We start from the raw sequence: 10,303 nt of genomic DNA, 5'->3' as shown, positions 1-10,303 counted from the left end.
AATGTTTTGTGCTCTTTTGGGTAGATGCCTAATAGTGCTATTGCTGGATCGAATGGTATTTCTATTTTTAGCTCTCTGAGGTATCTCCAAATTCTAATTCCATAATTTTAAGGGATAGTCCTATATAGATACATAATCATATGATAACACTTTTAAATAGACCAGCTGCTTAACAACTTAGTATCCATCCATCTCTCTTGCTAATATTGGACTCGTTTATCTACCAAGAATGTATTCTATTTCTGAAGAATAGCAGAGTAGGAATCATCCTCTTAAAAATGTGATAATGACACACTGAGGTCCCAAAGAGCAGTAAAAAGAAACTCTTTCCCTTGCAAACCCTTACATACAAACAAAAGGTTGCTAAACATATTTGGTAAGATACTGATTTTTGAAAAGTCACACTATTCTTTCTCTATAAGCAACCTAACAAATTGACTATGTCCATTAAATCAATGAATATTATCTGCATTAAAGAGTCAGATGTAAGGCAACAAATGTACAGTCCTGCCTACACCCAAAACAGAAATTTCTTCCTAGCATTTCCATTGGAAAGCCTGCCCTACCCGCTCTGTGTCTCATTCTCAGAGGAATTCCCTAAAATTAGATGGGGCCCACTGTTAGTACTCAAATACTTACTGAACTACATACTTGCTAAAGTACACTGGCTCCTTGTCATGGCTACCTTCAGACAGAAAATCCTGTGCCTCTCATAAGACATTCAGATAAGGCCTCTGTGCTGACACATGAAATAATGTGTGTTCATTTACCTAGGGCCTGGGACTCACAGTACACCCTTAATGTTTGGATTTTAAGAGATTACAACTAACCTTGCTTGAAAAAGGGCAGACTGGATTTCCTGTGGGGAGTTTCAAACTCAGGGATCTGCCCTTCTGTGTCTTCCTTTTGCAAGACCCAACCCTTTTAACCCTTTTAGCTGCCTTCACCCTTAATGCTCAGGCATAGCAGCCCTCAGTTTCTCTGCTAGTAAAAAAGGATGAGAAAAGCTCATTCCTGCCTCATAATGAATGAGTGCATGATGTTGGGGATGCCACCCTGGGCATTACAGGGAGCCGTGCAGCCACCATCTCAGTGTGGCTATCTGCCTCCTCCCCTTCTAGAATATGTTTGAAAGTCACAGTAGAAGAAATGATCCATTAAATTAGTATTTGAACATAAGGATAATTAAGTATCATCTAGTTTTTACTGCCCCCTTAAGGCAGGAAGAGCTTTTTTTTTCCTTTTGGTTCTAGACATACCAATGAATGTTCCCTCACCTAAATGTTTAAACCAGATAGAGAGAGAGAGAGAGAGAGAGAGAGAGAGAGAGAGAGAGAGAGAGAGAGAGAGAGAAGGAGGGAGAGAGGGAGGGAGGGAGGGAGAGAACCATTCCCAGAATACAATGGTGAACCAGAAAAACAAGGTCCTTTTCTTCATGTAGTTCTTAGAAGGGGATATAAGCAACTACCCATTAGAAAATCATTTTCATGTACTAAAAAACTTCAACCTTCTTACCTGGTCTTAAAAATCAGACAATGTGAAATAATATGGCATCGTTTAACCTTGTCATTCTTCTAACAAGTCATCATAGCACCTAAATCAGCTTATAAATGTAAAAAATAAACAAACCAAAAATAGTACATTATAAATGAATGTATTTCATTCCTTAATTTATTCTAGGTTTGAATGAATTTAGTATCTAATAATCCTCTTTTTCTAAGAACCTTCCAAAATTTGTTCTAATAAGACCATAGTAGAAGGGCCTCTTTAGTGGATATTTTGGTCAGTCTGATGACTGCATGACGTGGTATCTTCCTATTTGCATTGAATCTCCCTGGGGTCTGTTGAGCTTCTTAAAACCACAATGAGATACCACTTATCTCCAGTGAAACTGGCCTTTATCAAAAAGTCCCAAAACAATAAATGTTGGCATGGATGTGGAGAGATAGGAACACTCATACACTGCTGGTGGGACTGCAAACTAGTGCAACCTCTGTGGAAAGCAATATGGAGATACCTTAAAGAGATACAAGTAGAACTACCATTTGATCCAGCAATCCCATTACTGGGCATCTACCCAAAAGAGCAAATGATACTGTATAAGAAGGACACCTGCACCTCAATGTTTATAGCAGCACAATTCACAATTGCAAAGATGTAGAAACAACCCAAGTGTCCATCAATACATGAGTGGATTAATAAAATGTGGTATACGTATACCATGGAGTACTATTCATCTTTAAGAAACAATGGTGATATAGCACCTCTTGTATTCTCCTGGATAGAGCTGGAATGCATTCTACTAAGTGAAGTATCCCAAGAATGGAAAAACAAGCACCACATGTACTCACCATCAAATTGGTATTAACTGATCAACACATAAGTGCACATATAAGAATAACACCTATTGATGTTGGGCAGAGGGGAGGGGGGAGGGGGGAGGAGGGGACAGGTATACGCATACAGAAGGAGTGCGATGTGCACCATCTGAGGGACGGATGCACTTGAAATTTGGACTTGGCGGGGGGGCAAGGGCAACATATGTAACCTAAACATCTGTACCCCCATAATGTCCTGAAATAAAAAATAACAATAATAATAAGATCATAGTAAAAGAACAATACTGATTTGTCTCAGCCCTCTTCTAAGTGTCCAGGGACATAACTGGAAGTGCTTCCTAATGACCTCTTTCTCAACTCTATTCCCCAGAGGCTCACCCCACAAAAAGACACCTGGTCCCTCTAATGTAGGAAGGCTCCACCCGTTGCCAGGACCAGGTCTGTGACTCACCAGCTCATTTCCCACCAAGCAGCTGATGGAAACTTCTCCCCTTATACTGCTAATTCTCAAGGAACAACTTGAAAGCTCAGTGGCTAGAATGAGTTTATGTCTTCATTTTTGCTTGTTTTACCTCATTCATACATGAACAGCCAATACAATTCAAGTAGAAACACAATTTTTAATATTCCTTACCATAGCCAATTGAAGCTACTTTGCTTCTGCCTATACCTAACCTTGAATCTATTTTGTTGCCCAATCCTAACCCAATGATCACTATCTTCAAGCTTGAACTCTGTGAGAGCTTATGTTACGCAGTCTCATGGTGATGACAGAAGATGTCGTACATAATGTAGCCCCTCTCAATAAGCAGAGCTGATAATTCTCATATGCGTGCCTCACAGTTTATTTCCAGCTACAATCACTCCCACATCACACACTTAAGATTTTTAGTAAATTACTTTGGTAGAACCTTCCCTGCCACATATAACAATCACTTTAAGGTTAATTGTCTAGACAGATAGCCTTGATTCCCTTTCATTATAATATATGGCTCCCAAACTGGCTTTTTGGTGTCTAGTCCCATTGTTTCCCCCGCATTTCTCTCCCCCATTCTTCTTTCTGGCATAGATTCAGAGAAGAGAAACGCAGGGGAAATATTATGTAGTTTCTAGAACCATGAAGATTCCCTTGGTGACATCAAAAGATCCAAATTTTAACCCAAATAGCTGGTGCATGAGCCTTTCTTTTTGTTCACTTGTTTTACTTTTTTTGTATTATTCCCATCTTCCACTCTGAGGTCACAGTCCACATTCTAATACAAAACCAAACACAAGTAATCAGATGCACAATATGCTACTGTGGCCCACAGTGTGCCGCTGGGATGGGCACCTTTCTGCCTGCAGGGCTCCAGACTGTCAAGAGAGCCCCTAACAGACAAAGGCTCTGTTGTAAAGATGTTGGCCATGATGGGAAGGTTACCATACACCTGCCTGCCTCTATTCCTGAGAAAGGAACAAAAGCATGGGATGGATCTGGGATCTGTACAACAATCCTACCCGTAGAATATGTGATTTTATGCTGAATTACACCCATTTTTCCAACGAGAACATTTAAATCTTTCGAACATGTGAGATGTTTCAGACCCAAATATAATGAATGATATGCAGACACGTAACCTCAGGAGTGAGTTTGTCAATCTTGTTTCATGTGAATGTGAAAAACACTTTATAATTTTTATAATCTTATCTTCAACAGCCTTATAAGAGATAACTCGCTTCATTAAGGCCACTTGTTTCCTCATCCATAAAGTAAAAATAAAAAACTAAGGCTCACAGGTTTTCTGATCCTTCCACTTAGAGAAAAGGGCAGGCCTAGGACATGGGTCTCCTTACAGTCTGAGAAACAGTGATCTTCCCAGCTTGTGCTCAGAGAGGGGATGACAGGGGGTGGTCTGGGCAGGTCCTGCATTCTCTGCTGCACTAAATTTCTCTAGTCCGGGGATCAGAGAGCTAGGATCAAATATAGGTTGCTCAGTTGCAGCAAATCTCAGGGAAAGCAGCCCCTGAGTGGTCTCAGCACGGCAACCAGCTTTGGATACAGATAGTGTTCTTTCGGCTTGTTGGTAAACCCTATTTAAAGGTTTTCTGAAGATTGCATCCACTTCCTCATCCTCACTAACTTAATTATGGCACTGGAAAGGAACCAGGGAAGAGAGGTGTGAGCTAGAGAATGGAGAAAATACTGATCCTTACCCAAACAAGTTGCCTTAGAACTGCTCTGATCCTCACTGACAGCCCTATCACATCTCCCTCATGGGGCGCAGCGCTCATTTGACTAGGTTCCTGCTTTTTTACATGAGTGCTTTAGTGACAGACTCTGGCCTAGTAGCAAAAGACCACTGCGTCAGGCAGAGGAATCCCTAGATCTAGGCTCAGCTCAGTTCCAGGGCACACTTGCCAGTGGCAAGGTCCTCCAAGACCTCAGCAGGCCAGGCCAAACTGTAATGCCTCTGGCCAGGATGGTAGCTCTCTTAGTCCTCCCCGTCCAGGGAGCAGATGGCCAGAGGAGCAGTGTTGTTGGCCCCAATGCTGTAGCAAGGACTAAAATAGGGCAGGAGGCGCCCAGGGAAGGGACAGCAGGGAAAAGTGAAAATGTGGGAGCTGCTGTCAGTCACGTTGTAGAAGGAGATGTCATGGGCTTCATAATCCAGGAAGACTCCCACCCGGCGAGGAGGGACTGGCAGGGACAGGAGTGGGTACTCATCAGTGCCTGCGCGGTACTCATCTCCCTTCCTCTGCCTTATCACCCAGAACCCATAGTGTGGGGATAAATAGACCACCTCCTTCTGGTCTACGCTTTCCTTACAAACCCCCAGGCCCCATTCAGACCTTTCTCCCACCTCCACCTCCCAGTAGTGCCGGCCTGAGGAGATGCACTGGCTGACCAGGACAATGTTGTAGCGTTAAAACCTCTCGGGATTGTCAGGCACATTCTGCCTGGTGTCTCCATAGTGCACACGTTTTCTGTCCTCGGACACGATGAGGCGGGAATAAGCAGTATCTGGATCCAGGCACACATCGGCTAGGGAAAAAGATCCTGGCTGGTAACACTGATATCGAGCCAGGGGCCAGGGTGAGGTCTCTCTTATAAATACAGCCACAGATTTCTCAGGGATGGGGGGAGGAAGCTAGAGGGGGCATCCAGAGGGTGCTGAGCCTCTCACTGCCCCCCACAGTCCTCCAGCATCCGTTACCTGCATACGTCTTCAGGATCTCTCTTAGCCCCAGCACACGGCAATCTGTCTTCAGCTCCAGGGACACTGGTTCTGGCCGCTGCAGGCTCCAAGACTTGCTTCTGGTAGAGGACACGGAGTCTTGTGGCCAGGAGTCCTGGCTCTGCCACATGGGCCTTCTCTGAGTCTGGGGAAGAGGGGCTTGGCCAGGGACATAGTGAAATGCCCCTCCCCAGCAAGGCAGAGATGTGATGATTATATGGCTGAGCCTCAAACTGTCTGTGAGCAGAGGTGAGAACACCCACATCCCCATACTGTGGGGAGGGTCAGACATGCATGTGACACTGGGAGAGGAAGTGCCACAAAGGAGAAAAGCTGAAACTCAGAGCTGGGAGCCTCTGGGTAGTCTTTTTCCCTCATTGAGTGATCTACTTGAAACCATAAATTCACCTTGGTTATACCTATACCTAAACTGAGTTTGACCAATTTTTCTTTTTTCAAAAAGAAGAAAAACGAAAGAACAACAAAGCTTCTTTAGCCAATACATGTAAGAGGAACAAGACTGTGGACCAGCACCTGCTTTTCTGTAGGTACTGGGTCACCTTTCCCACTTCTGGCTCTGGCCAGGCCCCACTATCTCTTATAAGGCTGCCTCGAGGCTTCAAGGATAGGACATACCCGTGTAAGATTTCCTTAATACCCTAGAAGGAGGAAAAAAATGTATCACGTCAGTATGTGCTATCCCTCAGAGGGACCAGACAGATACCAAACTCTGGGAGGTGGTTTCTCTATGGGAAGGGAGACAGATACCAAGGCTGGAGAGAAGCCTTGTAGAGGCACAGGGGAGAAGCCCACAAGAGGACAGCAGAGCAGGCTGGGCTTTGGCCGGACTGGCTGACTCAGGCTCCATCTCCAGACTCTCAGGTCAGAGAGGAGGGCCTGGAATGATGCTGGAGCTGCCTGAGCACTGCCCAACCTATGAGGCTACCCTGGGCCAGGTCAACCATCAACCAGGGATAGGAGAACTCAGCTGGGAGCACATGGGATCTGTGACTAGCTGGCACAGTGCCGATAGGGCCCACTGAACACCCGCTGATCCTCTCTCTCGGAGTCCCAGTCTGTCTCCAGCCCTCACTCAGGGTTCCCAGGGAAATCTGCCCCTCACCTGCAGCATCCAGCGGACAGGCCACTGGGACCTCTCTTCCAGCTCTGCAATCATTTGCCACAGGACTCGGCTCTGCTGGGTGAGCTCGTCATGGTTCGACTGCAGTTTCTGCAGGGTCTCCCCCTCCTCCTGCTCCAGGCTGGCCAGAGCTGTCTTTGCCTCTACCTCCGGCTGTCGCCCTGGTAGCTGTTTTTGCTTTAGTAATCGCCTGTATTTCTCAAACTCCCATATGATATTCTGCTTTCGGGTTTCAACCTGTATCTGTGGAGTCAAGATACAGTCAAATACAAATGGTATTTGTAGTGTAAGGGTCACCTAGGACTGAGGACACTGGCACATGCCTACACGCATACTCAGGAATGTTTTGGTACCAGCCATGTGCCAGGCAGTGTAGAGACAAGATAAAGGATGCTATTTTTCCTTTTTCTGTTCTCACAGCTCCGGTGGATGCTTCTGGTTCCAACTGCCACTCTTCTTGACCCCAGTAGGATCCAGGATATTATCTCGGTACTATTTGCTCTAGACTAGTTTCCATTTTCAGAATAACGACCAGATGTGTTACACTTAAGTCTCTATGGCAGTGTAACTTAACTACACTGTTAGATGGCTTTTCTTCTTGCTGGTATTATATCTATTCAATGTGCTTTTTATATCCGTTCAATATTACCTTTTATTGATCAAAAGTTCTGATAGTTTGGTGCTTATTAGCCTGGAATGTATTTCAGAAGTGATTTTCCAATATTTTAATAACTGAACTCTTAGCAAATATGCTCTAATTGGAGAAAGTGAAACAGAAATCATACAAGTCATGCCACTGTGAGCTGGCATGTATGTGAGGCACGTACTTTTCCTTTCTCATATGTGAGGACACAGACCACAGGTTATCCCTACCTCACAATCAAGACACTGGAAATGAGAGCTTAGGTGGCCTGCCTAAGGACACATGTCTGGTAAGGGGAAAGCTGGTGTTGGAACCCCAGGCTCTCTGACTTCAAACCCCATATTCTGCTTCACAGAGATGAGGAAGCTACCAGGGGCCAGCTACAGGGCAACACAGGGACAACACAAACTCCTCTCCCCAGGAGGCACCTGCCTTCCAGTCGGCAGTTCGTTTTCTCTCACCAACTTCCAGCTTCCAGGCCTCTTCTTGCTCTTTCTTGAGATGTTCTAGAGCCTCATGGAGTTTCCATTGCAAGAGATAAAAACCTCATGAGGCCAGCTCAGGCAGCCTGGGCTTCCTAGCACTGGTAGGTTATGGGAAGACCAGTGTCCCTCAGGCAGTGGGCCAGAATGAATGCCACAGAGGGAGCAGACTCTGCCCAGGTGACATCCAAGGTGGCTCTTTGAGCTGAGAATCATTTCAAATACCACAGTCTCTAAATGTCTGTAAGGTGGAAGAAAAGGTCCGTTCCTAACCTTTCCAGAAAAACACCTTGAACTTTCCTATCCATGCCTATCTTTAACCTTATCTACCATGTTATCTTACAGTCTCCTAGAACCTAGTTCTTCAAAGTGTGGTCAAAGTGGGTCAGCAGCAGAAGCATCACCTGGGAGCTTGTCAGAAATGCAGAAACTTGGGCTTCACCTGAGACCTACTGAATAAGAATCTGAATTTTAGCCAGATCCCCGGGTGGTTCCTATATGCACATTAAAGGTAAGAAGCACTTTCCTAGGAATGCATGAGATTTCTACTGGAAAACATAAAACATTCAGACATTTTTAATTCTGCTAATAGTAACCATTTTGTTTAAATTTACCAAGTGTCAGACATGGCTTAAACACTAAACATACATATAATACTTACAGTCTCTTGAGATTGGTATTATCCCTATTTTATAGACAAAAAAAACTGACGCTTAGAGAGTGACCTATCCAAAGCCATTCAGGTAGCAAATGGCTGGGCTGGGATTTAACCCAGCTCTTAACCCCTACACGTCATACTATCTTCCTATTTTAATACTCTCAAAACAAAATGAGTTAGTAAATACTTTTAATTTTTTAGACATTCTTCCCATATAGAAAAAAAAAAAACTAATTAAGGGGATTTGTCTACCTTGTTACCTTCTAATCTCAACTCTAAGAAGGAGAATTAAAACCTGTACTGGATCACTGGATCACGGGATCATTGGGATAATGGTTCTGATAAAGACATGTTAGCATGGGAGCCTGAGGAAAGAGCAAAAAGAGGTCTGGACACTGGAAGCTGACCCAGTTAGCAATGAAAAGGAGTAGCAGGTTGTGTCAGAGAAGACGTGGCCGAAAAATAAATAAAAAACAACTTGGGAAAGGAGATAGAAAACAGGAAAAAGAACAAGATAACCTGAGTCATAGCTCCTGATCTTCCTTCACCTCAAGTTAGAGGGACCTGAGAACACTATAGTAGAGAATCTCACTCAATCCTAAGTGACTCACCTGTGGTTCCTTCTAGCTCTAATATCACTTGCCACCATCTTAAATTTTTAAGCCTCAGTTTTTCCTATAAAATGAAGGAGTGAAAGTGACTTACCCCAGGTCAAATGACTATTTGTGGCATTGCTGGGAGGGATTTGCAGGTTAGGTGCAGCCTTCACTACCTATATAATACCCTCATCCCCAAACTCACTCAAGGAATCCAGAATCCCAGTTAAAACCAAACTGATCTCCTTCAAATTCTTAGTACTGAAATCATCTTTGGGTTAGGCATTAAGCCATGCTGGGATCTGGGATGGGCTATGGAAGAAGTGGGAGGGAAGGAATAAAAGAAGGTCATGAATACAAGGGAAGGTGTAGCTCCTTGTATCAGATCCCAGGGTTCTGGGGGTGTCAGGAACTAAAAGAATCAGCTCTCAGTCTCTGGCACTGGCGGCGAAGCCCTTGATCAGAGATGGCCAAGTGAGGGGCAGGGGAAAAACTGGAGTGTCCAACCTCCATCTCCCACCTTATACTCCCAGGCAACATCCTCCACAGGCATGACACTGTGGGCCTCATGCTCTGGGGACCGGCTGCAGGCCTCACACATTACTAAGCCATCTTCTTTGCAGAACACCTTTAGCTGTTCCCTGTGGCGCTCACACATATCACCCTTCAGCCCCATTCCTGGATGCAGCCTTAGCAGACAGACTTTTTCTACAACACTGGCCAGCTGCCAATTAGGCCTCAGGTTCCTTGGCTGGACAGGAGCTCAACGGAGGGGACAGGTGTAACCCCAGTTCTGGGATTCTCCTGGAACCTCCCAGAGTCCAGAGAGACAGCTATGGCAGAAGCTGTGGCCACAGTCGATGCTCATGGGCTCCCTCAGGAAGGTCATGCAGATGGGACAGGCTACTTCTTCCACAACGGCTTCCACCAAGGCTGTGGGATCCATAGTTCCTTCTTACACCCTCCTCAGAACATGAATACAACCAAGGAGAAGTTGCAAAGGCTGAAAAGAAAAGAAAAAGAAATAAGAGAAAAAGGTGACAGAAGAACAGAGAGTTAAGTAAAAGGTATAACTAGTGACTGAAAAAAAATTACCAAAACTTCTTCCTTTTGATCCGTTATCAACTTTGTTTAATAAGCATTTGCCTTCCCACTGAAGTTCTGATTTGTTCACATTACTCACACCACAGAAGGGACACAGGGGGATGCCTAAGCAAGTGGATGCTGGG

The 10,303-nt window shown here is 44.7% G+C and overlaps 1 protein-coding gene across 1 annotated transcript; it reads right to left on the bottom strand.

Moving 5' to 3' along the window:
• Window positions 1-4,810: 4,810 nt before the first annotated feature.
• On the bottom strand, window positions 4,811-10,020 carry TRIM68 (tripartite motif containing 68). Its single transcript, XM_012645596.1, is given in 6 exon segments — window positions 4,811-5,361; window positions 5,534-5,634; window positions 6,191-6,213; window positions 6,678-6,938; window positions 7,771-7,868; window positions 9,597-10,020. Coding segments are annotated over 6 exon segments (1,458 nt in total).
• Between the last annotated feature and the right edge of the window lie 283 nt (window positions 10,021-10,303).

Source organism: Propithecus coquereli, unplaced genomic scaffold (genome assembly GCF_000956105.1).
Source record: "Propithecus coquereli isolate 6110/MARCELLA unplaced genomic scaffold, Pcoq_1.0 Scaffold235, whole genome shotgun sequence".
NCBI lineage: Eukaryota > Metazoa > Chordata > Mammalia > Primates > Indriidae > Propithecus > Propithecus coquereli.
Note: the sequence above shows the minus strand (reverse complement) of the source record. Positions and strands in the feature narration are given on the sequence as shown.